Below are 27,435 nucleotides of genomic sequence, written 5' to 3'. Positions count from 1 at the left end.
ACGAGGGTTGATGCCGGCGTATGGCCCGCCTCATTCTTTCTTCGATCCAGAGAACGGACGATGATGGATTGACATCATTATTAAGCTGTGCCGGCGCGCATCTCCGCGATTTTATTCAAAACTCTCGCCTCGTCGGATATTATTGTTCTTATTTGATGCCTTTTGGACTTGATCGTAAGTGTTGACTGCAAGCGCCATGTCAGGTAAACAGATCGTTGTTGCGTTTGACATCTACGGGACCATCCTCTCCATCGACTCGATTGCCCGAGAGCTGGAGCAGCATTTTGGACGGACTACGGCTGCTTGCATTGCAACATCATGGAGACAGTACCAGCTGGAGTATACTTGGAAACTGAACAGCCTGGGTAAAGTCAACGCTGTGTGTCATGATGCGCCTACTAATTCTCCCTCTACGATACATAGGGCGCTTTGAGTCCTTTGTTGATGTTACCCGGAATGCTCTCCTGCATGCCCTTGCCGAAAGCGGGGCAAATATTGGAGAACAGGACATCAACAACTTGATGACAGCCTACGACAGTATGTGCACTTTTGACGATGTAAACCCAGCGCTGAGCCAACTGGCCTCGACCCCCGCCATCACACCCGTGATCTTTTCCAACGGAAGCACGTCGATGGTGTCGGGCACGGTATTTTGTTCCAAAGAGCTCTCGCCTCATTCGGCATTCTTCCAAGACATCATCACGGTCGAGGATGTCAAGCAATATAAACCGGCACCGGCCGTCTATAAACACCTGGCAGACAAGGTCGGCAAAGACTCGTCACAGTGGAGGGAGATCTGTGTGGTCACGACCAATACGTTCGAAGTGATCGGGGCGCGCAACGTGGGCATGAACGCGATATGGGTTGATCGTCGAGGCACAGGATGGATAGACAGGACCGTGCCGGATATCGAACCGACGGAAACGATAAATAGCCTGAACCAGCTCGGAAAGGTGATCAATTCTCTTTATGATATTAAATTTTAAACAGGTTTTGCTAGATCTGGTTCTTTTCTGCAAATGCAAATCGTTCAGTCTCCACGATCGCATCCTGGTGCAAAGGTGGGCATGTCTCGCTGTAAATATTTCCAAACCCTCCATACAGAGGGAGAGCTCGGGGTAAGTAAGCAACGAAATTTATCTTGCCTTCTCTTTCCCCTCCAAGAACCCATTGAGAAAATTGGACCTCAGAGTGAATAATGAAAAGGCGATCAGTTTTGGAGAAAAAAAGAAGAAAGAAGTCTGAAAGTGCGTGAAAATTTCCTCCCTTTTATAGCCGCTAGCGGCGCTTATCGATAAGCGCGGGCTGAGTCTTGGCATTGTCTTGCGCCTCGACAACATGAGGAAATCATCCTCAGCTTCGTCTTTTTCATCCATCCACGACCAACTTTCTTTTGTATACTATATATTGTCGTGGACAGGTCATATTTATGGTGTGATAGATTTGATTGAATAGACTTTTCCGCCATCATGCCTACGTCTACCCCGTGGGATACTAGCAAAGCTGCTTGGTTATATCCCCTTCGGGTATGCGCTTTGTCTGCTGCCTGCATGGTGATTCTTCTGATTTTGCTAACACGCTTGGATCGATAGGGTATCTACTATTTTGCATCGCATCGGTTTCTCTGGCCTCTATTCCGCGCTCGATTGTTACCGATTGTTCTGCTCTCGACTTTTATCTATGTCATCCTCTTTCTGTTTACCTACTTACCGCAAGTGGCGTTCCTGGCCATTTTCCAAGGTGTCGGTGCTTGGATCAATGGTGCCTTTTTAGTGCTGGGTGAAGGGTCAATTATTGTCGCGGCATTATTCGAAGCATTTTTCGTGGATGAGACCCTAGTGGATATCTTTGATGCAGTGGTTGCGAACGAGGGTTATGAGGAACTCGTCACCACCTCGAGGGTCTTATACCCCCATGGTGATGATATCGTCAAACGATTGGGAAAGCCGACTACTAGTGCTGTCTATGCCCCGTTTTCTTTTCGACAGATCATCGAGTTCATTGTGCTGCTCCCGTTGAACTTCATCCCAGTGGCAGGCACCCCGATGTTTCTGTTATTAACCGGCTACCGAGCTGGGCCTTTCCATCACTGGCGATATTTCCAGATGCTGGACTTGTCGAAAAAGGAACGAAAGGAGCATATTCGCAGACGGCAGTTGCAATATACCAGGTAAGTGTTACACGATCTGGTGGTTTTGCTTTTTCCTCCACCCCCTATTTTAACGAATCAATCTGTAGTTTTGGGACAGTCGCCCTTGTGCTCCAGCTCGTCCCCATGCTGTCCATGCTTTTCCTCATGACATCTGCTGCGGGCTCTGGGCTCTGGACGGTCGAGCTTGAACGAAAACGCGAACTGTTAGAACAAAGGGCGAGTAGAGTGGGCCACGACTATCATGATAATCCCATGCCATGAGTCAACACGATCGAATCATCAGGATTTCAAAGCCTGACAACTTGACACTTAACGGCTCATCACTAGTGATGGTACTGTGTTCCTTGGACCCTGCTAGACAAGACTGTTCCGGAAATACCCTGTCTGCTCCGTGCAGGGGTTGTCTTCCATGATTGGCTTTCACTCGTTCACTGAAATTTGGGCCTTCTCGAAGTTGGCAAGTGATTTGCGTCCCCACAATGCAGTAATTTGGGATCTTCGGAGCCTCGGGAACCCGGAGGTCGAACTGGGGACATTGACCACTTGGAAAATCCGAGCTGGACTTGAAACCCCCTGGATTCAAAGTGCTAAAGAATTAATGATAATAACCGAGTAACATGAAACCACTACGTCCTGTAACAGAGTTTGCTTGATCACTGGAATCCAAGATTCGATCCTCATCAATATCGATTCCCGTGGCTCTCAGCGGGCCTTTGATCCGGGCACGACCCCACGTGATCCGCGTGATCCCCTCACCGCAGTCGCCGTCGCTGATAACGCCGGAGATGAAGGCGATGATCAAGCAGCAAATGACGATATTCAGATCTGTACTATTTATTATTTTGAGGCGTCGTATTTTACAAAGGATTTGAGGAGCCACACTATCTATCCCTGATTCCCTGGGGGATTGACAGATCGACTGGAGGCCGTCACTCGCCGAGGCAATTTCCTGTGAAATCATGCAATTATTTTAGGGGCGAACCTTAATCCATCGCTTTTTCAGACATTGTTGATTATTAGAATCTCCTCTTCCTTAAACAAACCTGAAGTTGGACCACTTTGCTTTCCGATTGCCTCGCAGTGCGTTGGGCTTCTTTCTGCCAGTCGGGGATTTGCGGGTTCGCCATCCCCACAAAAGCAAGAGTATAACCGCATCAACATGGCTTGAAATGCCTCGCATGTACACTCATGGACAACAAAACAAGACTGCGAAAGGCCTGTGATGCCTGCAGTATCAGAAAGGTGAAGGTGAGGAGTTAATGAACTGAAGAAATCCATCGCAGAATCGTATACTAATCCTCAACTTCAGTGCGACATAAGTGGACCTCCTTGTCGGTCCTGCGCCAGCTTGGAGATACCCTGTACATATGAAAGACCAAGCAGGCGTCGTGGTCCGCCTAACCGCCATGCAGAGGCGCTAAAGAAACAAAGAATTGTGGCGTCACCAGCTGCTTCTCCCAGTCCATCGGACCAGACATCACCTGCTCTACCTGTGTCCACTGTGAACAACCTTCCATCCACATCATTCCCTGCGTCAGCGGAATCAATCTGTCCTTTGACCACGGTACATTATCTCGTTGATGATTACTTCACCTACATCCATCCATTAGTCCCAGTTCCCCATGAGCCGACCTTTCGCGCCGCTTTTGCGCGAAGGGAGGATGTCACCAATCCCATTTTCTTGGCCCTTTTGGCTTCCATGATCGGAGCCCTGGTGGCTTCGTTTCCAAGAAGACCCAAGCTTCATTTGAAGACGGAAGCCGAGAAGGCAGCATTCCCTCATTCGATGGCATTGGTTAAACGATGTCATGATGTCGCTGTTCAGGCCCGGGGTACTGGATACCTCGACCGAAGTGCTACTGTCAACGATGCAGCCATCAGCTACTTTTTGGGTCTGTCATCAGGATACGTGTACAATATACGGCTTTGTCGTATTTATTTTGCTGAATGCCGAACAATACTTCAAGTGCATGATCTGTGCCGTTCGGCGACCAAGCTGTCTTCATTGAGTCCAACTAGCCCCAACTCTTCTTCGTCCTCCCACATATCACATGACCCACAGAGCGCCCAAATCGATATCATTGAGCAAGAGATGGCACGTCGGCTTTTCTACACACTTCTAGTTGGCTATCGGTCACTACAGCATATTGGGTCCGCTGATACCGCTGTCTACGTTCCTCCAGAAACGCCAACTGAGCGTTATCCACCCTTGCCCATCGAGGTTGATGATGAATACATATTCCCCACACATGTGGAGCCTCAACCAAGCAACACAGTCTCGCAGCTTGTAGGGTTCAATGCCAATGTTCGAATATTTAGTTCCTACAATACTTTGTCGGCCTGGGAAATTGCATTCGGCAGTGGCCAGTTGTTTGACAGAGAGCGTCAAAGGTCCTTGATGTGGGAATGCTTACAGAAGGCGAAATCAGCGCTTGTCAATGCCCCGAAAGAACTATCACTTAATCAGATTCAGATCTCTCCCATGAGCACCGAAAACCCGCACTCCCTGGAACGTCGTGCTATCCAGTACGAAATCCAGAAAGCCAATATTTATGCTAGTCAGTTAGGTACCCGATCCTACCTGGTGGAAAAATATTGGGGTCTTTTTGGGACTTCTAAGGTGTACCATAGGCCATCTGAGCAGAGATATCCCGACACACCAGGGTCTGCACCCAAGGTAGAAGGTGACGCGTCGGACAACTTCACAGTGCCAGAAACACTCGCACAACCGGATCATATCGAGAAAATGATGGCAGAAGAACGTCTGCTTGTGATACGAGATCTTCTTGTACTATTGCGTTCTGTCAATGAGGTCAATATGGAACCTAATGGTGCTAGCTTTGTGAGTTTCCCCACTCTTTAAATCTAATCTTTTAAACTGTATATCTAATTAGCCCTACAGACGTATAAAATCCGTCAAATAGCTTCCACTTTGCTCAACCTTCCTCACCCAGCTATGGAATCGGCAACACCAGACACATCAACTCCAGGGCCTCATTCTCTAACCATGGCCGAAGCAGAATCTTATCTCCATGCGTTCATCGACACGCTCATGCGCCTCGAGGGCCTTTCAAGTTCAACCCAATCACGACCTGGATCCACTCGCGACCAGAAAGGTCGATCAATGAGTTATTTGAGCGACACTGAGCGCGACGAAGAAGAGCTGCGCCAGTGGGCAAGTCTCAAAGAATACCAGCAGAAATTCGCCGAGGCCGGCGGTGTACTTTCTGAGATATGACGCAGTTCCATCTTCTCTTTGCATAGTATTCCCTGATTAAATGGGAATTACTCTATATGATTTGTTTGTTTCGTTTAGGCAACGGGAGTTTTTGATAGAATCTATATCCGGTTCTGGGAGTTTCATATTTAACTCATTTAGCAAATTATGTAAATTATGCATTTCTATTGTTTCTTGGAAATTAAAGACCATTATTTTGCTGAAAGACCTTAGAATATACTAAAGTAGTATAACAACGTAAATTAGAAGAAACAAAAAGTCCATCATCGAGTAACAGTTACAGTCACGGTCTCAGTTCGATCAGCCACGGTTTTCGTCTCAGTCACAGTAACGAACCCCGTGGGTGTGACTGGAACAACAGACAACCCTTGCATATCATCATCGCCAACAGAATCATCATCACCAGCAGAAGTCCTACCTGGGACTGTAATTGTCTTGGGGTCAGATTCGGACTCAGAGGCCGACGCGGAAGTAGTCGTTGATGATGGCGTAATGGTCACAATAACAGTTGAGGTTGATATTGCGTGAATAGTCGTTACCTCTGACGTTTCTGTTTGTACTTCTGCTGTTGCATGCGTGTGCGTATGTGTGGGACTCGCTAGCTGTGGCGTCTCTGGGATTACTTTTCGCGTGGAGTCGCTCTCCTGGGTGGATTTTGTTGATGAAAAGGACTCAGTGGTGGATGGGGTAACCATGACTATGACCGGTTTGGTGACAGGGGTGGGTGTTTCCTCTGATGGCTGATCTTCTGGTTCAACAGATAATGAAGATGACGTTGGGTCCTGTGGATTCGAATGATTGGCAGAGCCTATAGTCGTGGCTGGTTGTAACGCAGCATTGTTGGACTGATATCCTTGGTTGATACCGTCCGAGATAGGTACTATACTTCTGTATGTAAAAAGAGACTCGGCTTCTGGGATCGTGGGAGTCGTGAACGTAGCTGTGGGCTGAGGAGACGGGTCCTCTGTGCCCACGCCAGCGGTTAATCTGGTACTCGTGGTCTCGGAAACTCTTGACGACGAAGCCGTGCTTTCTCGTGTATAATAGGGCGCATTGCCCGGCTCTGTCGGCCCTGTAGGCGCTGTAGGCGGAGATGGATTACTTGTACTGACACCTGGCATGGGGCCTACCACACCGGCAGTCAGTCTGGTAGCTGTATTCTTAGAGATTCTTGATGATGAATCTTCTTTGCTGGGGCGATAGCTCTGAGTGGAAAGCCTATTATCTGGATTTGCCGGGCTTGTAGACGTTACCGAAGGTAGAGACGGATTCTCTGTGCCGGCACTGGGTAAAGGGCCCACAACACCAGCAGTCAATATGGTGCTTGTAGCTTTGGGGATCTCTGATGATGGAGTCACGATGGAAGAGCGGATGAGAGAAAGACTAGGTGCCGCGGATGAGGGCTGTGGGTCGTCATCAGGCGTAGAGTTGCTGGCAGTATTGCCGCCCGAGCTGGGGATTTGAGTCTGGGCTGGAGTCGAAGGAGTGATGGGAATGACGGCAAGCCCACCATTATTACTAGATAGACTCGCAGCAGTCAAGATTCGCGAGATGGATGACGATCTATTATTTTGCATGGATCCATTAAAAGACCCATGTTCCCTGGGTTGTAAGAAAAAGCGAGCGATCAGACCAGCCGAGCAAGGGCAGAAGAAGAGGTAAAAGATGATGATCGAAATCAACCGCATCTTGTAGGGTTGAAAACAAGGATAGGAAAGCCGAACTGGCCGGTAAGAACAATTGCAGATAAATAAACTGCTGTTATTCGGGGATTAAAGATAGACTGAGAAGATGAATATCAAAGAAATCGAAATACTGATTCATGCCACAAACAAACCGAATCAGTTGAAAGTTGGCTGTCCATCAGGTTTTGATTTCATGATAGACAATGGCAGAAGATAAAGAACGACTCGACAAGAAAGTGAGGCAACAGAGAAGAACTAAACCAAAGAAGATTCGGAATATTGAAGAAGATATTTCTTTCCTAGCTTTAAAGATAGCTGTCAGCTTTCTCGATGGAGGTCTAGACTTTCATTCCTAGTCAGTCAGCCATGCTATAGTAGAAGCGATGAAGAGAAACTCCCGAGATATCATTGTGGGTCTTCATTCCAGTTGTCCCAAGTGTTACTTCCAGAATAACATTGGTTGGTGGTGGATGGAGACGAAAAAGGCGCGCGACAAGTAGAGACGTTGCAGGAAGCGCCGGGTTGCTGCGAGTGCGCGTACTTATTGGTGCTCAGAGGCAGCATCGCTCTGGTATGAAACAATAGTAAAAGAAAGCAAAATAAAAAGAAAGAAAGGGGAAAAGGCAATATAGATATGATTCGTATATTCAAAAGCCATGATCCATCATTCGTGCAAAAGTAGATGTAGACATCGGACGAAGAACGCCATTCATCCCAAAACTTATTATAACCCCAAACCAAAGATAAACAAATCATGATGAGTGCGCTGCGACTTTAAATGCCCCTCCTATTCCCTCAAAGGACTTGATATTTCCCAGGACGCTCTTGTAGTCCCCGTAATAGTGCATGCGGTAGGTTCCGTCTTTCAGGGTCTCCGCATTCCCAGTATTGTAATAATCATCCTCTATATGCCACTGTAGAGTCACTTCGCTGTGTCCCAGCACGCTGCTCGTTCTCTCCCAGCGGTACAAGAGGTTCCAGTCGCTATCAGTACGCACCACTTCCCAGGCGCCCGATTCGGGGTTCTGCCTCTCAACGGTTGCAAAAGTTGATTCGAGGCGAAGATTATTTCGTGGATTGGCGCCTACGAATGTGGTATTTACCACATCACCAGGCCCATAGGTGGCTTTTTCCGGCGACAAGATCACATCGCCAAAGGACTTGCCAAATGGAGCATTGTCGAACACGACTGACGGTATGAAATTCAACGATACATTGGTATTGACAGGAGGCGTTGGTCCAAAGGGGATACTTGGCAGGCGGGCCACCTTGGACGAGTCACCGAGATACGGTAGATACGTGAGGGTCAGATTGACGTATGCTGCGAGCGTGTTTGGCCCGTAGAGAGTTGACGCACCCTCGTAGCGCTGCACGCTATATTCCTCCTCGGTGGCAACGTAATGAGCATAGCTATTCGAGGGCGCACCTAACACCACGAGAGGGTCCGCAACTGACAAAACGTCCACTGAATGCTTAGCAATAGCCTCCTTCCAACGCCGCCCTGACATAGTTGTTGCTTCACTGGTTGAGACGATTACCAGCAGCTGGCCCACCCGGAGGACTTGGATGTCCACAATGTTTGGTGTCCATGAATACGGCAGATTCACGTCTCCTACATCCAGGAGCACGTCCTTGGGTGCCTGGCATGCCATCTGCTCTTGTGACGGCTGGTGTATGAAAGCACGCGCAACATACCATAGCGGATTGGACTTGGCTGGCCCAGTGTTGTTTTGGGTAAAATCAAAAGCCCCTGGGCCATCGGTTGTTCCACCAGCAAAGGAGAACCCCAGGGCAGCAGAACATGTGTTGAGGATACTGCCGTTAAATGGCGATGGGAAGCTATAACCAGAGATATCCTGGTAGACATGAAAGGAGTTGACATTGGAATTCCCAACAACCTCAGTCGCTTCGGTGTCCATTTGGTCATATAACTCCTTGGCGGCAGCATACTGAAGTCTCCCAATCTCGAAACAGCTTTTGGCACCTTCATCTTTCTCTCGGAAATACGGTCCACGACCGCGACAGGGTTGCGTTTTACCTCCACAGGTGCTATCCTCATAGCGACATTTCTCTCCAGAGCCATCCTCGCACCATGCCCCCAATGTATTTGGTGTTGTATCGCCGACGTTTGATTGCGAAAACCCGGCAATAAATTCATCGGCAAACCTTGTGTCGTTCCGAACACTTCGCTCAAAAAGCCACTCGGCGACACCTTTGTTGTCCCCAGTTACTAGAGTGTTATTATTATACATCGATGTGCCGTGAACCGGAAAGAATGTCAGGATAGCGGTTGTTCTATTGTCTGATTCCCTATCGAACCTTAGAAGCGTCATCGTCTTATCCACGTTGGCTGAATACCGTGCCTTTTCTTCTTCCGGATTGGCCTCGTAGGAATAAGGACTTCTATTACTATTGGCATCTTCGACGTCGATGGAACCGAAGCTCAGGCGCCCAGGTGCCAAGCTTTCGTGGGCTCGTTGAATGGACAGGATAGCACCGTCAACAAGTGCCTGGTAGCTCTGTTTGTCAAATCCTTTGCTGGGAATTTGTGGAAGGAGATAATTCATCCAGGCACCAGGTCCCGAATGGGAATGCGTCCCAGTAAGCGCCAGATTGCGCTCACCATATCGTACATATTCTCCCCCAAGTGCAGCAAGGCCCTGAAGAACCCCATTCCGCACAGCAGTATCACCAGACTGAGCGTCAAGGACAATATAGATGAAGGTATCCGCGGGGTTGTTTGGGTTCGCTATGATAAACGCGCGAGAATGAATCCTCTGCCGAAGACCAGTTCCGAGCTGATTTGAACTGGCATAGCCATTGAAAGGTATCTCCACGACAGGTCTGGGACAGAGCATGTCAGCATAATCGACTAAAATATCTTTTGGGTGCAATACCCAGTGATATCAGCCTTTCCTGCACCTAGGAGAAATACACTGTCATCCAAAATGACCTCGTCCGCTCTGCCCTTCCACGTGCTTTTAGTGTCAAATCCGAATGGACTACCGTAGCTCTGGCCAACTGAAAATAATTGCAATAATACAAGCACTGTTAATGAAGCTGCAATGATGGACATAACCGGCCGGAAGTTGGCCATCTTCGCAGGTAGTTAGAGCTATGACGTTATGACATCAAGATAGTCAAGCGGTTCAGTAGAGACAACAGGCTCTTTAAGAAGGCAATAGAAGCAACACCATAACAGGCTCATGACCAGTCACACATTCAAAATGGACATTTATTTAATCCTGCATGAAAAGCGTCTGAAATCCACAACTCGTCATTCGTGTAAGCCCTGGCAAGAGGTCACATCGCTGGTCGATCGACGCTCCCTTTGCGGCCTTAGAAGGATGCCGCCCTCCGGGACTAGGCTTAATCGGGCAATTTGATACCAGCCCCGCACATGCAATTCTGTGAGAAAATCGTCGAGTTGCAGAGACAGCAGAATAATTAATTGGTGAATAATGGGAGGGAATTGCAGAGGACATACAGTGTGGTTGACAGCTCATCTAAAAAATGACCTGTCGATAACGCTTCGTCGCAGCAAGGGTTTATGGATGCGTGGTAGATCGAAGGTAAGTATGGCGACACCAACCATCAACTATTCGTGCTTTCATGGCAGACCATATCCATGGTTCTTGGGATATCAGACATATTTCACACGAGCCAATAAATAGTATGTCCAAGAAAAGCTTGAATTAAGATATTCGAAGCAATTCCAAGAGGGATCGACGATACTAGCACGTGATATCGTTTGATGAGTCAGCCGGCATAATCTCACCGCTTGCGGACTTGGAAAAGACGAAAGCTTCCGCTTCACATTCGCGTCGGCAGTCAACGTTGAGTTCTTGTCGCTGAGAAATAGTGCCTCTTACCTTCAATTGTGTCTTCAGTACCTTTAAATCGCATTAAGACATTGCCAAGATGCCTCTCATTAACGAGTCTCACGATTCCCTTCCGTGTAAGTAGTCTTTCTGACGAATGCTCTGCCGCCCTTCTAACGTACTCGATCTTCCCAGATATCGATGCTGCTCCTTCAACCCAAGCTCGAGCAAATGCGGAGCGACTGATCTCCGCAGAGCTTTCCCCAGATCATTCGTCGACAATTCACCCATCCATCCCCGCGTTCCCCGAGCCACGATTATCTCCCCTCATACAGCAAGAAGTCGAACGGAAGGCAGCTGGACAGCCGCTGACAGGTGGAATTGACCTATCACGTTATGAAGCCCCAGAAGCCCCTTCTCGAGGGGCGGATTCTAATCCAAATCTCGATGAGTGGCGCCAAACCTTGCAAAAGGCTTACACAGCCAGCTCTCACTTGTCCATGAGACACGAGAATCTGGCGCTCCTGGAGGAAAATGGCAAGAATGCGTGGCTGATTGGTAACTCCCAGCTGGAAGACATCCTGCGAAACCTTGAAAAGGAATTGGCGGAAACCAAGGAGGCTGCGGAAACGGTCAACAAAGAGAGGAAAATTGCACAGGAAGCCAGGCAAGGAGAGCTTGCGGGGCTGGAAGAAACTTGGAAGCGTGGAGTTGGTGCGATTCTCGACGTGGAATTGGCTGCAGAGGGCCTACGGATGCAAATATTGGAGCAAAGACGTCAGTTTGCACAGCAGCAGCACGCGCGGTAACCATAATACCGAGTTTTTACCCTGGTTTCCAGCAATTCAACCCCTTTAGAAGGTCTATGGCAGTCTTCTGCTTGGCCGGGAGCCAGCTCAGGCTACTTTACCAAGCGTGGACACTGGGCAGTAGTCTGGGCAACTCACGGGACTTGGTTGAGAGGTTGTCATAGGCTGGACTCCCCCCCCAGAACAACGGCTTACGTCTTGAGGCATTTTGCTCCCTGGCGCATTTTCCCCACGACATTCGGATACTGGCAAACCAAATGCATCATCGAGATTCCCCGGAGCTACATCTGTACTTAATCACGACTAGGAGGAAACGCTTCCGACCATCTGCCGAGAAACTAACGACAATGGAATGGGGGAGCATTGGACGGAAAAATCGTCAACCATGATACGTCCCACACGGGGTTTGCTTGCTTTGGAAATGAGGAGACTGGGTTTCTGGGCGATTGAGCTGTTAGCTGCCGGAGACGGCGGATCATGATGCTGTTTCAGTCTAGACTGGAAGTTGTGCGGGGAATCTTGGAAGCAACTTGGCTTTCCCCGCCGAAGAGCTGCACATCACGGCTCTCCGGACTTTTGACAACGTGCCTCCATCAATGCCAATGGCGCCTCTGACGACTCGACTGCTTTTTCGTTTGATCTGATTCTTAGGTTCACCTGACTCGGGCGCCCATAACTGACAGGGGTCTTGACAGCCCGATAGCATCCCCCAGTTTCTACGACGACCAGCCAACTACAATGGTCATCTGCCTTGGAGCTTATGCTGCTTCCCTGGCTGATTCACTAAGACTTGCTGCCATTTTTGTCTATTCACTGTCGATCTCTCCACTTGTGATACCCCTTCGTCCAATCTTCCGTTGCTCCCCCATAGAATTTCCTGACTGTCGTTTGCATCTCTGTATAATAGTATAAACCTGGAATTGCGAAATACTCAATGAAATTCTTTCACGTTTCCAATGGCATCCCTTTGCTCGTCTGTTTGACATGTCAGCACATAACCACTTTCGAGGCCACTGTATCTGATTGACTCGTTATTACCCTGCCACGTGTGGGGAGAAGATGGCCAAGCAATTCTATGCAATGGAATCCATCCCAGGTCGTTACAGGCATTCATCCTGGTTCTTAATACCTTTTGATTGAATCACTTTGATCGTCTTTACCTGCGCGGGGTATTACGCCTCCCACATGAGGGGAAGAGGGGATCCAACTGCTAATCGCTACTGTACAGTGCTCTATGAGGATGAAGGTATCCCCGCTCAATGGCCATGGACGTGGTTTCGTTATCTGCGGGGTTCATTTCGCCCAGGTATATCTACCCTTGAGCAAGCTGCGCGTATTTCAGAATTGATGCTTCTTCTCTCATCAGTCTCTTTGGATTGCAATTGAGTACCGAAAGCAATGACTATCCCAGAAGAGGTTGACATTATCATCTGCGGCGGTGGCAGCTCTGGCTGCGTGCCAGCTGGCCGACTCGCCAACCTCGATCATAATCTTCAGGTTCTAGTCATTGAAGCTGGCGAAGACAACCTGAACAACCCATGGTAGACACTCCTCATCGTTGTATGTCCTGATGTGATTGCTGACCGTGCTCTAGGGTCTATCGTCCAGGAATCTATCCCCGGAACATGAAGCTTGACTCAAAGACGGCATCGTTCTACTATTCTCGACCTTCAGAATGGCTCGATGGACGGAGAGCTATTGTTCCGTGTGCCCATGTTCTGGGTGGAGGTAGTTCGATCAACTTCATGGTAATTCAAAATGATCTGTCTGCATAATCATTCCCGTCTAACATTCGTCAGATGTATACCCGGGCGTCTGCATCAGACTACGATGACTTTCAAGCCAAGGGCTGGACGACCAAGGAGCTTCTCCCTCTCATGAAGAAGCACGAAACGTACCAGCGTGCTTGCAATAACCGGGACCTTCATGGCTTTGATGGCCCTATTAAGGTTTCTTTTGGAAACTACACGTACCCTATCATGCAAGACTTTCTTCGCGCTGCTGAGTCTCAGGATATTCCCGTCACGGATGATCTGCAGGACCTGAAGACTGGGTAGGTTCAGGTTGTACTTATTATTTGGGAATTTTATTGACGGGGATTTTGTAGTCACGGTGCTGAGCATTGGCTGAAATGGATCAATCGTGATACAGGTACTAAGCTTATGTTAACTTTATAAGACATCGCTAACCGCTCTCATCAGGCCGCCGCAGTGATGCTGCTCATGCATACATCCACAGCACTCGAAGCAAGCACTCCAATCTTCATTTGAAGTGCAACACCAAGGTAGACAAGGTCATTATTGAAAATGGCAGGGCAGTCGGCGTTGCGACTGTCCCGACCAAACCCTTGGGAGGCAGCAATCCTCCACGTAAGATCTTCCGAGCCCGCAAACAAATCATCGTCAGTGGTGGTACTATGAGCTCGCCTCTTATCCTGCAGCGATCTGGAGTCGGTGACCCCGAGAAGCTTCGCCGAGCCGGAATCAAACCCATCGTGGATCTTCCCGGTGTTGGTCTTAACTTCCAAGATCATTACCTTACCTTTTCTGTCTTTAGGGCCAAACCAGACGTCGAGTCTTTTGATGACTTTGTCCGAGGAGACCCTGAAGTTCAGAAGAAGGTATACGAGGAATGGAACCTCAAAGGAACAGGACCGTTGGCCACGAATGGTATCGATGCAGGTGTGAAGATCAGACCAACCCAGGAAGAGCTCGAGGAGATGAAGAGCTGGCCTACGTCTGAATTCATCAGTGGCTGGGAAAGCTACTTTAAGAACAAGCCTGACAAGCCTGTTATGCACTACTCTGTGATTTCCGGGTAAGTTTCTTCTTCAGCGACCAACATTCATCTTCTAATATTGTAATAGTTGGTTCGGAGACCACATGCTTATGCCCCCGGGCAAATTCTTCACTATGTTCCATTTCCTGGTAAGCAGCTAGCAAAGATCTTTGATATCTGTTTTCACATGCTGATAAGAACCAGGAATACCCCTTCTCTCGCGGATTCACCCACATCCAATCCCCCGATCCCTACGAAACCCCCGACTTTGACGCAGGCTTCATGAATGACAAGCGCGACATGGCCCCCATGGTCTGGGGATACATCAAGTCCCGAGAGACAGCGCGTCGGATGAGCTCGTACGCCGGCGAAGTAACCGGCATGCACCCTCATTTCAACTACGATTCCCCAGCTCGTGCATTTGACCTTGATCTCGCGACGACAAAAGCATACGCTGGTCCGAACCACATCTCGGCTGGTATTCAGCATGGTTCATGGTCTTCTGCTATCGAACCGGGACAGTCACCCGCGACGGCCTTCCTCAATTCCAACAAACAGGAAACCCGAGCGCCGATCAAATACAGCAAGAAGGATATCGAACATATTGAGAAATGGGGTGAGTCGTTCTTCAAACATGAATGAAATCCTACATACACAAACAGTACATCTAACCACATATACACCTAGTCCAACGCCACGTCGAAACAACCTGGCACTCCCTCGGAACATGCAGCATGGCACCCAGAGAGGGTAACTCGATCGTCAAGCACGGTGTAGTCGATGAGCGTCTCAACGTCCACGGCGTCAAGGGACTCAAGGTGTGCGATTTGTCGATTTGTCCTGATAATGTGGGCTGTAATACTTTTAGCGTGAGTTTCTTTCTTTTGTTTCTTACTTCTACTCAGTATGGAGCTGATAATATGGTGTAGACGGCCCTGCTTATCGGTGAGAAATGCGCAGTTCTCACGGCGGAGGATTTGGGATACTCGGGTGCTGCGTTGGATATGAAGGTTCCTACTTACCATGCGCCCGGGGAGGTAGTTAACTTGTCGCGTTTGTAGGTGCATGTTCATGGACTAGTTAAGCGGTTTTATATTCAGTGATTGAACATTGAGGGTTTTGGTATCGTGATTCTAGTCTATCTAGTTATCTAATTCAAGTATACATGACCAACTATTCACACTGTACATGGGTCTATAACCAAGAAGCACTGCAAAAGTACATACTCAGAACTAATTCAACTCCCGATTCCACATCTCAACCTCCCTACACATCCCATCCAAAGTCCCAATAGGCGGGTTATACCCCAACCCACCAAGTTCAGGCCCCTTCCTAGCCCTCGAATCGTCCGCAAAAACATGCACATCGGAGATGGCAAACAAGCCCGGCTGCAACTGGGCCAAATCGCCCGACACGCGCGGGAGGAGAGCCGAGAAATACCAATGCTGCAGCAACGCGTACCACTCGACCAGGTAGGAAAAGAGGTACATGGCGATAGCGGGCACGACGGGGAAGTGCACGGGTGATTTGGAGAGGGTTTTGAGGAGGAAGTAGATGTCGCCGAAGGAGGGGGCGGGGTTGGGATCTGTTACTGTGAAGGATTGGCCGCCGATGTCTGGGTGGGAGGGTGCGATGGGGTTGGTGAGGTCGAGGAGGCGCTGTTCGTAGAGGAGATGGGCGATGGAGACGTTTTCGGCGTTGACGAAGCTTTGTAAGATTTTGGAGGTCCAACTATGCATATGTATTAGTTTTGGTTTTATCTGATTGTTTGTGTTTGATCAAGATGACTTACGTAGGATTGCCGCCGGATTTCAGATAGATACGAACGATACTTGCACTGGCATCACCGCCGATACCGTAAATGCCATTGGCAGGACGAATACATCCAGTACGGAAATTCGACTGTGCATCATCGGCCTCACGGACGATTTTCTCCGCCTCGGCCTTGGAAACGGCATAGTTACCAAAAAACTGGTCGTGTTCCTTGGGGAGATCCGTGGAATCGCCAACAACTTGAACCATGTATTGAGGAGTCTTGGTCCAGGGGGCGATCCAGAACGACGGAGCACGGAGTCCAATAGAGCCAGATGAAGTCGAGATGAAGCAAGTCGTACCGGACTTTTTGGCAGTGTTGAGCACGTTTTCAGTGCCGGTGACATTGACTGCGGCGCAGAGGGGAAGAAAGTCCTTGTGTCGCTCAGCAGGCCGGATGACGGCTGCATTGTGAAAGACGGTTAAGGGGAAATGGGCCACGAGGTGAGGCCATGGCTGGGAAAATGCATTGGAGACGGAAGTCTCGTCGACGATGTTGGTTTTGAGATACGCGACGCCTTGGTCGAGGATTTGCTGGCGAGGAGATTGCAGATCCAAGATGCGGATTGCAGATGGGTCTTCACCACGGGCCAGAAGATGCGACACGATCCAGTTTCCCACGAGGCCTGATATGTCAGTCTCTAAATTATGGATGAGGAGTTGAAGACGTACCTGTTCCACCAACAACGATATAGCGTCGCTGCTGCTTGGGGGGAAGACTTTTGGTAATATTAATCGGATTCTCGATATTTTTCTGATACGCAGCTTTGATCTCGTCTTCGGTCCAGCGATGCGGGGAAAGACGACGAGCTTCTTCAGGAGCTTCAGTCAAGCCGCGATTGACGTGGTGGAGATAGAGGGCGACCAGGCCGAAGCCTAGGGCGAGGAGGAGAAGCATTGGGTGGGGTGGGAGGAGTTGATGAAAGAATATTGATAAAAACGATGGAGATGGAGATAGAGACAAGATATATATAGGAGAGATGGAACGATCGAGCCATGAAAAGAAGCGATGAAATCCACTTAGGACGGCCGAAGCGATTTGGTGTCCGAATTAGTCGGTTCGGTTATTTGGATCTTCATGATCTGGATTATCTGGATTGATTAGCATGGGAGATGGCAGTGGATGAGGAGATGAGATGATTATATTCAGATATTATATCTTTTTACTATCTACAAAGATAGTAGTATAGTATCTCGATCAAGATGCAGGATGGTACATACTATATAGTACTATGATGGATGAGGATATATCCAGGCGAAGTGGAGAAGAAAATCAGGGGAAAGTGAGACATGACGATATAAAGAAATGGAGCTATCCAATTTCCATTCCTGTTCCTATTCGTATTGCTATATAGAGTATCTTATTCTTCTATACAGAGTGATGTAGTAGTACACTATACTGATATCCCAGTATATGCAGGTGATGCATTCCACGTGGTTCTAAAATAAGATACTCCAAGCTGTCAACCACAGTAACATCATATCCTATAATAAATATAATAAACATGATATCAATATCTCGACTTGAACTATTCAGTCGATATGAATACCCATCGGAATATCCATCGGAATATCCCCTCTGTATAATACTGGATGTGGATGTGTATAGCCTCAGTGAATGACTCGGAATGGCGCCATCCGGTCGAAAGATCTAGACTTGATAGTAAAATAATAAATAATATTTAAATCAAATAGAATACAAATAAATATGGTATAATGCATATAGAAGATAAAAGAAATATCAAAAATACAAGAATTCTTATCGCTTATCGCGTTCTTTCCACTTTGGCTTCATTATTGATATCGCATCATATCATATCATCTCCTCCACGTGGGAATTGATTGGTATAGAGAGAAGAGAAGATAGAGACAGAGATAGATATAGAGAGAATTATAATATCTGTATATCATTTGTAACTGTAATCTCATGTCTTCATCTTCATCTTCTCAAAGACCCACCCTTCCTCTTCTGCTTCTCTGTGATCGATTCATCTTTCGACATTCCCTTTTGACAGGTGAAATTTTTTCTCACCAGCCCTTCTTTCTGCTGGAACACACATTTTGATTTTTATTTCATCTCCTCTTCCTTCTGTCCTCTCCATCCCTCTTTGCCTTCTGGTTTATACAGACCTTCACAAAGAACTCTGCTTCTTCTTGTCAAAGTGATTTCCAGATCTTCTTTCACAGAGTTTGTCATTCCTCTCCTCTCTCCTCTCTTGATCAGGTTGTTGTCTTGATCTCACTGGCCATATCAGCTCGAATCATCCGGTCTTTGCCTCGATGCTTCGTGTCTGGTCGTAAAGAGACACCCAATCAAGATGGCCGAGATCGTGGAATCAGACGCGAACAAATGGCCGAACTGTACTCAGAAATCTATCACCCCGAGCGATTCAATTACTGATACCAGCTCGTCCAACATGCCCAATGAGGTTGCCGACAATGCCAATACCCTCGACAGAGCAGCAACGAGGCGAGACTCAGTAGCTGAAGAACCCGCGTTGACCAGAACAATCACATCCGTCCCCGGCTCTGGTGATCCTCACTTTGAGGTTGATTGGAAAGCAGTTGGAGAGAAGAGCAATCCAAAGTCTTGGTCTGCAATGTATAGATATGCCGCTGTGATGGGTATCTCGTATAACACCATGGTTGTGTGAGTTGATCTTCTCTTGTCTCGTATTTTGCCAGACTAACATATTCTCCCGCCAGTGTTCTCACCTCGACAGTGTATACGCCTACCATCTCTGTGGTTGTAGAAGAGATGCACTCCACCCAAACCATCACCACGTTGGGGCTAACAACATATCTTTTCGGTCTTGCAGCCGGCGCCCTGATTACCGCTCCCCTGACTGAAGTATATGGCAGAAAGCCAGTTTCGCTCATTTGCATGTGCATGTTTGCTGCTTTCATCATCCCATGTGCTCTTTCCGAGTCTCTGGCAATGCTTCTCGTCTTCCGGTTCCTGGCTGCCTTCTTTGGTTCAGTCATGGTCGCCGCTTCTCCTGGAATGGTGTCCGATATGGTGACTGAGAAAAACCGATCCTTGTGCTTTTCTATCTGGGGTTTGGGCCCTCTTAGTGGTCCAGGTTCGTATCTCATCTTTCTTCAACCATTCCCTTGCTAACAGACCAGTCATTGGCCCCATCGTCGGTGGATTTGCAACGCAGTATTTGAGCTGGCGTTGGGCGAATTGGCTCATTTGCATCGCCGCAGGCTCTGCCTTGCTCGTTTCAATTTCTATGCGCGAGTCCTATGCACCGATCATTCTTCAACAAAGGGCAGCACACCTACGCAAGATAACCGGCGATCGACGCTGGTGGTCTCGGTACGAGTCTAAAGACGGGTTGGTGAAAACCCTGAGAGATAGTATAAAACGTCCCATTGTTATGGCCGTTACAGAGCCTATCTGGTAAGCCAGCCATCAATATATCCACAAGTGTCAAGGAACTAACCTTTAACTTGGTCAGTATTTTTTGGAATCTGTATGTTGGAGTATTGTATGGAATCCTCTATCTTTCTTTCACGGCCTATCCGGTCGTATTTGGTCAGATTCGAGGCTGGTCGTCTAGCATCTCCAGCCTATCCTTCTTGGGAATCGGACTCGGCACCATCTTGGTTATTGTTTGTGAGCCCGTCATCCGTAAGTTGACCGACAGCGACTCGAAAGATCCAAAACGCAAGGTGCCACCCGAAGCCGTCGTATCGGCTATATGTGTCTGCTCTATCCTAGTACCAATTGGCGAGCTATGGTTTGCATGGACCTGTACTCCCGCTTCAATTCACTGGATCGTCCCTATCCTCGCGGGCGTGCCGTTTGGCGCAGGCAACACAGGCGTCTTCATCTATGCATCCAGCTACCTCACCCGCAGCTATGGGGTTTTCGCTGCCTCTGCCATGGTGGGAAATTGTGTGATTAGAACTATGCTTGGTGGCATTACCCCGTTTGTCGGCACGTTCATGTTCTCTGGCATCGGCCCCAACTGGTCTGCCACAATTCTGGGTCTAATTGAAGTCCTTCTAATTCCTATTCCGCTTTATTTTCTTAAACATGGACGCAAGATTCGTGAGAAGACTGCTATGATCGCCCAGCTGACGGCGGAGAATGAAAGGTTGGGTGCAGGTGGCGGACAGGAGAGACAGGAAGGACAGACGGAGACAGCTGAGGTCTAGTCCGCATGTCACGAGTCGACGAATTGATGCCTACGCCAGTCCATGTGTTCATGACGTCTCAGAGATGAAGGTCACAAGGTCAAAAGTGTTACGATTGTTTATGAGTATCAAAAGCGTTTTCTTATCTGGTTTAATTTTTTCTTTAGTTAAAACGCTTCGTTTGAGAATCGTGGGTTCAAACGCAGGCAGACATGGCATCATCTGCAGGTCATAATTCAATAATTCCACTCCTCAATCTCAAATTCATCCCATCATATAACTCCATCTCATTCAGGTCGTCTCACTCTCCGATCAACCTCCTGCGTATCCTGCAGCACCCTCTCATACTCCCCCAACGCAATCGCCCCCGCTGGAAAGACCATAATCGCTTCCACATACAACGACTGCACCCTCCTCACATACCCCAATACATTAATCCACGCGCCCACACGCAGCTCCTCCCATGTCACCGTCTCCAGCAGTGCATTGATATCGACCGAGACGGTATGCTGTTGTTGAAGATCTGCCCTACTGCGCGGGTAATTGTGCTCTAGGATGAGATGGCCCGTGGCGACATTGTATTTTGTTACGCTGAAAGAGTAGACAATTTCCCTCGATTAGTAACTTTTCTGTTTATTCATCTGGCTGGAAGTTTCTTCTTGCTATGTCCGTATAGAACGCACCAGCCTAGAAAGCGGACTTTGGAGTCGGCGGGGAGAGAGGGGAGTTGAGAGAGGAATGCTCGGGTTGAGGGGGGTGGGCCATTCATTCCTCTTCCTCTTTTAACAGATTATTTCCCTTTCATAGTTGTAAATATATAGACATGTTGCAGTTGATTGTTGTTGTTGTTGAAGTCATACCCAACTCCGTCTGGTCGAGAATACATGATAGCTTTCATCCACGTGACTCCATCCCCGATAGGCTTAGTGCGTATGTCATAACGAGGGGAACTGAATCTCTCATTTTCCCCTCTGGTTAATTCGACTCCGGCTTATCTTTCGTGCTTTGCCAGGCCATTTTGTTTCGATTTCCTTTATTCAGTTGCCTGTCAGAGAACTCACTCTTCTTTTCTGTCCTCCGTTTCCCTCCGTTACCGAATCCCATCCGTTCATCTCTCGTTGAACGGCTATCGCTTTCACCGCAGGCTCCAGCGCGGGGACAGAAAGGACATCCATTCGATCAGGGATTGTCCTATAGAAGGTCTAGTGGGGGGAAATAAAATACAGTAAACTGCTGTCATTTTCTATATCTACAGCAAGATGTGGTCCTGGTTCGGTGGTGCCGCTGCCCAGAAGCGCAAGGATGCGCCCAAGAACGCCATCCTCATGCTCCGGGAGCAGCTGGACATGTTGCAAAAGCGAGAGAAGCATTTGGAGCATTTGATGGAGGAACAGGAGGCGGTTGCCAAGAAGAACATCTCGTCGAATAAGAATGGTGCGTTTAGCTGATTCTCGTTTTGTTATATTTGCTATCGCAGGGCGTTTTGTTGACGATCAAGGAAAATCACAGCCGCCAAAGCCGCCCTTCGACGGAAGAAGGTCCACGAGAAGAACTTTGAACAGACGACTGCGCAGATCGCTCAGCTAGAGCAGCAAATATACTCGATCGAGGCGGCGAATATCAACCAGGAAACTTTGAACGCGATGAAGGCGGCTGGCTCTGCCATGACCCAGATTCATGGTTCTATGACTATTGATAAGGTTGATGAGACTATGTATGTTATGTATTCTTGGTTTTATCTGATCAAGCATCGTGCTGACGGGTCAGGGATCAACTTCGGGAACAGCACCAGCTCAGCGAGGAAATCGCCCAAGCAATCACCAACAACCCAGTGGGCGAACAGCCAGACGAAGACGAACTGGACGCAGAACTCGAGGGTCTCGAGCAGGAGGCCATGGACGAGCGGATGCTCAAGACTGGAACTGTGCCTGTCTCAGATCGTCTCACCCGGTTACCAGACGCAGCCAATACAGAACGTGAGTCTCATCCAATCCATATACTATCCTCAGTCCTAACAATGCACACAGTCCACCACCCCAAGGAACCAGCGGAAGAAGACGAAGAAGCAGAACTCGAAAAGCTGCGCGCAGAAATGGCCATGGGATGATTTCCTCCAGTCTCCGTCCCTTCTTTTTTTTTGCCTTCTTCGTCTTCCCTACTTCCCAATTATGCAATTTATTCCCAACTACTCCGTATGCATGATTGACTGTTTACAAGTACTTTCTTTCTGTCTTCCAGTCTTGTTGAAGCCCTTTCATTCGTCTTCCTTATCAATCGATCTTCCAACTTATACATCGTTGGCGTAACCTGGTCTATCTGCAATTCTGGGTGTTCTGTCCTGTCTGCCTGCTGCTTTTTATCTTTTTTTTTTTTTTTTTTGGCTGTTATAAACATACCTATTACTTTAACTACCTACCTGCTTTACCTTACATTCCTAAAGCCTATATCCTCAACGAAGCTTACGTCTTATCCTTCCCCTCTTTCTCTTTTCCATTTTTTAGCTCTGTATTTCCCCAACCGAGGCTTCGATATTTCCACTTCACTTCCAACTCATAATTCTCGGGCATCTGACTTATTCATTGATATATTTATGCTAATTTTCGTGATTATTGTTTGACATCTGTGTAAGATAAGGGCCGAAATCGCCTCATAGCCATATGCTGAGAAACAAAAGAGACATTAGGCAGAAAAGAAAAACCACCAAGATATAGCTACGCATAAAACTCCCTTTTTCTCCCTGCCATCCATTTGATAAAAAAGAAAAGAAAACCCAGCTCATGCAGAATGAATATAAAAGAGGAAAAAAAGAGAACAACCAGAAATCGGGGATATCAGATAAGGGCCGGCCGTGGTGGAAAGAGCTGGAAGGGGAAAGGACAAGATCATGGAAACCAGGCATAACTCTTCAAAGGCGTAGTTCGGGCACCATTGCTAGCCTCGCTGCCCCATTTCGACTTCCATTCCCATTCTTGAGCGGCGGTCTCGATGAGGGCCTCTTTGCACTCGGGTGGCAGTTCGGCCAGGACGTCTGCGCCCACGAATTCGGGGTACAGGGGGTTGGCGGCGCTGAGGAGCCCGTTCGGCCCGAGATCATGCACGTTGCCGTCTGGGCCGGGAAGACCCTGGTTGGAATACTGTGGGGCTTCGTAGTGGATGTCGTTGATGGCAAAGCGACGGGAAAGGGCAGCGGGGATCGTGGAGAAAATAGAGGTTCCTTCGGTGCTGGTCTCGGTTTGGTCCTTTCCTTCCTCATCGCCTGCTTGTTCCTGAGTCTCGCCTTGACCTTCACCTTCGCCCTCGCCCTGGTTTTGGCTTTGGCCTTGGTCTTCGGGAGAGGGTTCCTTTTCGTCTGTTCCGTTTGCAAGGGTCAGAGTGGACATTCCCTTCATCAGTTTGGCGGCAACTTGAGGGTCGGGAGGAGGAAGACGCTCCCAACGGGCATGCGATGGCTGCATGATCTTAGGATACTGCATGGCGTTGGTGTGGATGTCGTAGGCACCCCCCAGATTTGCACGACGGGCAATCGAGATGGCAGAGTTGAAGTTACTGGTTGAAATTAGCTGTTGATCATGTTGTTTAAATTTACCGTCGCTTACCTGGCTTCGCGTGCATGCTCAATCATCCAATTGTCACCAGTCACTGTTACCTTGCGTTTCTTGGAATCGACCGCTTTGCCAACAGGCAGAGGAACAGATGGCGCGCCAGTGTGATAGACGCTACTAGCTCCGTGCCATGCGACATACTGATTTTTGTTGTACGGTTCACCTGGCCCGGGCAGTTTATCATCCGGAACCGCAAGTTCGCCCTCGACATCACCACGTTCTCTCGCCCCTTTCACGTCGTAGTCATCGATGACCTTTCTTCCGCCGACAACGATTTTGGCGCCAAATTCTCTGAAGACGGACCGCGCAGTCACCACACCAATGGCACGTCCCTTGTAAGAGTGCGGAATGATATCTCTTTCGATGAGATCGCGCTTCGCTTCGTCATCAATGATGATCTTGTAAAGAAGCTTATGCTTCTGGAAGAACAAATACGAATCCCTGAAACCAATGCAACGGGCCGGCTCCGTCGACAACATGTAATACCTGTCGCCACGGTTCTGAATCGTGAATGTTCGAACTCGGTATTCCCTGTCGCCCTGAAGCAGTCCATTCTTGTCGACTTTGGTCTCGCCCTCGGGATCCTCTGGAAGGGCGACTTCGTCGTTAATAACATCCATCATGTTCCCTTCCTTGTCAATTGGCACCTGCGTGACATGCGACGGTCCCCGGTTTCGCGCCCATCGCCCACCACTTGCAGCAGGACGCCCACGACGCCTCTTTACCGGTGTGCTGACATGAATTGGGGACTGGGCGGCACCCTCATCGGGCAAATCCCAGTCAGGCGGTCGGTTCTTGGGAGGACGACCTATGCGACGTTTACGCGGTATCGCAGACATTCTACCCATCCGAGAAGGAGTTTCTCCTCGCGACGGAGTGTTTGATTCCTGCGCAGGCGTTGGTGCAGCAGGCTCCTCTTCCTGAACTGGTTCCGGCTCTGGTTCTGGTTCTGGTTCTGGTTCTGGTTCTGCCTCTGGCTCCGGCTCTACTTTCGATTCATCTTCGAGGTCTTCTTTGTCTTCTGACGCGTCATCTGCTTCTTCTTCCTCGGCTGCTTCGGAAGCTTCACGCGATGGAGGCGCCTCTACCATTTCTTCGTCCGAACCATCGGGGATCGGAGGGGGGGCATTTCCTGGTCATGGTCAGTTGAGCGTGTTCTTTTTTCTTTCTTTTTTTTTTATCTTGCAGACGAAAAAAGGACAAGAACGAGCAATTGAAGGAAAAAAGGAGAAAGAATTGACATACGCAAGGACTGCGCAGCTGCCTGGGCAGCAGCTCTAAGCTTCCTCGCCATACCGCAGAGTTGGTTTACTGGAGAAAGAAAGCTAAAGCGCGGCGTTGGAGATGAGACCGATACCCTTTGGCCATCACGGATCGCGAAAGAGGAGCTCCGGAGATACCTTTCCCCGGTGAGTCTTCTTCACGTGATATATTGTTGCCTGAGGTGTACATAATATGACCCCACGTGCTAGTGGGAGCCCTAGCTTGTCTTGGCATTATGGCTAGACCCGCAGTGGATTTTAGGGCAAGAGGCTCGAGGCCTACATGACGTCATGCTCCGTTCCCCTCGATGGCGAAAGACGCGGATGTTTCTTCAACGGCATTCGATTTGTCTATTTAGACCGGGTTGTTGCCTTGATCAATGGCCCTGAACTCGTCTCAGTTGCCTCTTTTCCATGGATGATGCGATTGGTCTGATCGATAGCATCAGTGCTGGACTATGGTGTTATCGTCCATGGTTGGATGAGGGGTTGATCGGTACTCATGCTACAACGTGGGTATCAGCACAGCTTAACGTTAATAATTTTAAGGATTCAGGTATGAATCATTGGCAATGGGTGGGATTCACATGTCACAGAAAGAAGAAAACCGGTGGGTTCTGTTCTCGAAAACACCACCCGCATCGCATATCAATGCACCTTGGGGTGACTTGCACCGCGCCATGATTCATCATATCCTCCACGGCCCTGTTTTCCTCCCCATCAACATCAAGCTCCCGGTCCTTGGATGAGGCGCACGATCGTGGAGGCTTTGTTTAGCTCCTTATTATTCTCGTGGGTGAACATGCACTGGAGGGTGCAGTCTTGCAGATCGTTACACCGCACCACTAACAACCTGCAGATGACCTGCTCACTGACCGACCCGGTAGCTTCGGACCACGATACTCCTTGCTTGTCGGTGTGTGTTTCTAGTTTCTACAAAGGAATAATACTATCGATAGGCTATGATGCATCTGGGGATATTTTCCTTTGATCGATGGGTGGCTCATTGGATCAAATACTCCAGATTAGTATGAGGTATATACGCCGATGCGTCTGTTGTCTGAGTACTGAGTAGGAGTCACTGGCCAGTCAAATTATACATTGACGGATCATGATTCCCAGCTGTACAATTGACATTCTTTAGTGGCAAGCTGAGCTTTGTGAAGAATGTGGCCCGGCTGATTTGTCCGCAAACCAGATTCTGGCCTCATCTAGGCGAGACACATGGTGTAAGGAATGGCAACGCAAAAGTCGATAATCGGTATCTCCGGAGTACTGTGAGCCTGATAGTAGGCAAGGGGAGCTGAAGATGTTCGGGCGAAATTGTTATCTTTGATATTGCATTCCAGCCCTGTGGGTTAAGCAAAGCGTACGACGTTGTCAAACAAGCACATATCTGGAAAGTGAAGGTTGCACATCGGGGATCCCATGCTTAATAGTTGACATTGGAAATGTATTATTATAAATCAAAGATATAGAATAGACAACAGATAAGGTGTCATCAAGCAGTGTCCATCAATACTGGGAAATTGTTGCATCGATGCTGTCTAAGCGTTTGGGCCAACTGATTTGTTGGCAACGACATCCATAAAGTCTATGTACATACCAAATATGCAAAACATTACAGATTGAATAGAATCGACAGTAATGATAATAAATTAGCATGGATCCAGCAATAGTCAACGGCGATGATGACAACGGGGCGCCCTATACATACTACCCCACCCTCTACACCGGTGTCTCCGCCTGTCCGCCACTTTCCTCCATGCGGCATCTGTATGCCTAGCGTGAGGAGAGATAAGAGGAAATCAGCTCAGCATCATCATCGGCATCCCCATCATCAAAATGAGGAGGACAGGGATCAGACTGTATACCAGGAATAGTAATTGTATCGAGAGATCCCGGAGTTCCAAAACCCGCATGGGTCACTGCATCACCTGCAATGAGGCGATCCCTCGAGACCTTGCCAGACGACCATATATCGTCATGGCGTTTTGGATTGATATAAAACCACAAACTTGCCTATGATTTGAATTAAAAAAACACAAATATTTATTGAAATAGAAATGGACAAATTATTACAAACTGGCTGAAATTCTGGGGAAAGTGAGTGGTTTTTCGCACCCCAAA

At 48.4% G+C, this 27,435-nt stretch overlaps 12 protein-coding genes across 12 annotated transcripts; 7 read left to right on the top strand and 5 right to left on the bottom strand.

Moving 5' to 3' along the window:
* Window positions 1–196: 196 nt before the first annotated feature.
* ASPWEDRAFT_108625 (haloacid dehalogenase, type II) lies at window positions 197–986 on the top strand (the record flags this gene model as incomplete). The annotated part of the gene is made up of 2 exons (XM_040828009.1): window positions 197–365; window positions 424–986. 2 exons carry the CDS (start codon window positions 197–199, stop codon window positions 984–986), a joined length of 732 nt encoding a protein of 243 aa, XP_040690339.1.
* An 80-nt stretch (window positions 987–1,066) lies between these two features.
* Window positions 1,067–2,580, top strand: ASPWEDRAFT_416949 (EI24 domain-containing protein). Its single transcript, XM_040835623.1, has 4 exons — window positions 1,067–1,118; window positions 1,442–1,526; window positions 1,593–2,170; window positions 2,239–2,580. Exons 2-4 carry the CDS (start codon window positions 1,470–1,472, stop codon window positions 2,411–2,413), a joined length of 810 nt encoding a protein of 269 aa, XP_040690338.1. The 5' UTR covers window positions 1,067–1,118; window positions 1,442–1,469; the 3' UTR covers window positions 2,414–2,580.
* Window positions 2,581–3,340: 760 nt separating this feature from the next.
* Window positions 3,341–5,390, top strand: ASPWEDRAFT_50130 (uncharacterized protein; the record flags this gene model as incomplete). Its single annotated transcript, XM_040837386.1, has 3 exons — window positions 3,341–3,400; window positions 3,462–4,994; window positions 5,055–5,390. The coding sequence occupies 3 exons, from the start codon at window positions 3,341–3,343 to the stop codon at window positions 5,388–5,390; spliced, it is 1,929 nt and encodes a 642-aa protein (XP_040690337.1).
* Window positions 5,391–5,653: 263 nt separating this feature from the next.
* ASPWEDRAFT_26117 (uncharacterized protein) lies at window positions 5,654–7,078 on the bottom strand (the record flags this gene model as incomplete). Its single annotated transcript, XM_040832810.1, has 1 exon — window positions 5,654–7,078. One exon carries the CDS (start codon window positions 7,076–7,078, stop codon window positions 5,654–5,656), a length of 1,425 nt encoding a protein of 474 aa, XP_040690336.1.
* A 749-nt stretch (window positions 7,079–7,827) lies between these two features.
* On the bottom strand, window positions 7,828–10,172 carry ASPWEDRAFT_108099 (neutral/alkaline ceramidase; the record flags this gene model as incomplete). Its single annotated transcript, XM_040827943.1, has 2 exons — window positions 7,828–9,919; window positions 9,973–10,172. 2 exons carry the CDS (start codon window positions 10,170–10,172, stop codon window positions 7,828–7,830), a joined length of 2,292 nt encoding a protein of 763 aa, XP_040690335.1.
* An 824-nt stretch (window positions 10,173–10,996) lies between these two features.
* On the top strand, window positions 10,997–11,705 carry ASPWEDRAFT_170171 (pre-mRNA-splicing factor SPF27 family protein; the record flags this gene model as incomplete). The annotated part of the gene is made up of 2 exons (XM_040830574.1): window positions 10,997–11,033; window positions 11,092–11,705. 2 exons carry the CDS (start codon window positions 10,997–10,999, stop codon window positions 11,703–11,705), a joined length of 651 nt encoding a protein of 216 aa, XP_040690334.1.
* Window positions 11,706–12,947: 1,242 nt separating this feature from the next.
* On the top strand, window positions 12,948–15,598 carry ASPWEDRAFT_38264 (GMC family oxidoreductase). The gene is made up of 9 exons (XM_040834856.1): window positions 12,948–13,246; window positions 13,300–13,453; window positions 13,505–13,758; window positions 13,813–13,856; window positions 13,907–14,522; window positions 14,572–14,632; window positions 14,688–15,099; window positions 15,171–15,352; window positions 15,413–15,598. The coding sequence occupies exons 1-9, from the start codon at window positions 13,104–13,106 to the stop codon at window positions 15,542–15,544; spliced, it is 1,998 nt and encodes a 665-aa protein (XP_040690333.1). The 5' UTR covers window positions 12,948–13,103; the 3' UTR covers window positions 15,545–15,598.
* Window positions 15,599–15,715: 117 nt separating this feature from the next.
* On the bottom strand, window positions 15,716–17,193 carry ASPWEDRAFT_170169 (putative 3-beta hydroxysteroid dehydrogenase/isomerase family protein; the record flags this gene model as incomplete). The annotated part of the gene is made up of 3 exons (XM_040830573.1): window positions 15,716–16,214; window positions 16,276–16,921; window positions 16,968–17,193. The coding sequence occupies 3 exons, from the start codon at window positions 17,191–17,193 to the stop codon at window positions 15,716–15,718; spliced, it is 1,371 nt and encodes a 456-aa protein (XP_040690332.1).
* A 1,860-nt stretch (window positions 17,194–19,053) lies between these two features.
* Window positions 19,054–20,462, top strand: ASPWEDRAFT_108514 (uncharacterized protein; the record flags this gene model as incomplete). The annotated part of the gene is made up of 3 exons (XM_040827998.1): window positions 19,054–19,378; window positions 19,425–19,701; window positions 19,760–20,462. 3 exons carry the CDS (start codon window positions 19,054–19,056, stop codon window positions 20,460–20,462), a joined length of 1,305 nt encoding a protein of 434 aa, XP_040690331.1.
* A 266-nt stretch (window positions 20,463–20,728) lies between these two features.
* ASPWEDRAFT_50104 (nuclear telomere cap complex subunit Ten1) lies at window positions 20,729–21,210 on the bottom strand (the record flags this gene model as incomplete). Its single annotated transcript, XM_040837383.1, has 2 exons — window positions 20,729–21,032; window positions 21,125–21,210. The coding sequence occupies 2 exons, from the start codon at window positions 21,208–21,210 to the stop codon at window positions 20,729–20,731; spliced, it is 390 nt and encodes a 129-aa protein (XP_040690330.1).
* A 311-nt stretch (window positions 21,211–21,521) lies between these two features.
* ASPWEDRAFT_38259 (ESCRT-III subunit protein SNF7) lies at window positions 21,522–22,790 on the top strand. Its single transcript, XM_040834855.1, has 4 exons — window positions 21,522–21,875; window positions 21,951–22,155; window positions 22,209–22,417; window positions 22,469–22,790. Exons 1-4 carry the CDS (start codon window positions 21,701–21,703, stop codon window positions 22,546–22,548), a joined length of 669 nt encoding a protein of 222 aa, XP_040690329.1. The 5' UTR covers window positions 21,522–21,700; the 3' UTR covers window positions 22,549–22,790.
* Window positions 22,791–23,039: 249 nt separating this feature from the next.
* Window positions 23,040–25,281, bottom strand: ASPWEDRAFT_416282 (chromatin structure-remodeling complex subunit RSC7). Its single transcript, XM_040835610.1, has 2 exons — window positions 24,038–25,281; window positions 23,040–23,987 (listed from the first exon to the last, which is right to left on the bottom strand). Exons 1-2 carry the CDS (start codon window positions 25,132–25,134, stop codon window positions 23,324–23,326), a joined length of 1,761 nt encoding a protein of 586 aa, XP_040690328.1. The 5' UTR covers window positions 25,135–25,281; the 3' UTR covers window positions 23,040–23,323.
* Window positions 25,282–27,435: the final 2,154 nt, after the last annotated feature.

The sequence above is a fragment of the Aspergillus wentii genome, assembly GCF_001890725.1.
Source record: "Aspergillus wentii DTO 134E9 unplaced genomic scaffold ASPWEscaffold_3, whole genome shotgun sequence".
In the NCBI taxonomy this organism is placed as follows: domain Eukaryota; kingdom Fungi; phylum Ascomycota; class Eurotiomycetes; order Eurotiales; family Aspergillaceae; genus Aspergillus; species Aspergillus wentii.
The sequence above is the reverse complement of the archived record's forward strand: the minus strand, read 5'-3'. Positions and strand labels throughout refer to the sequence as shown.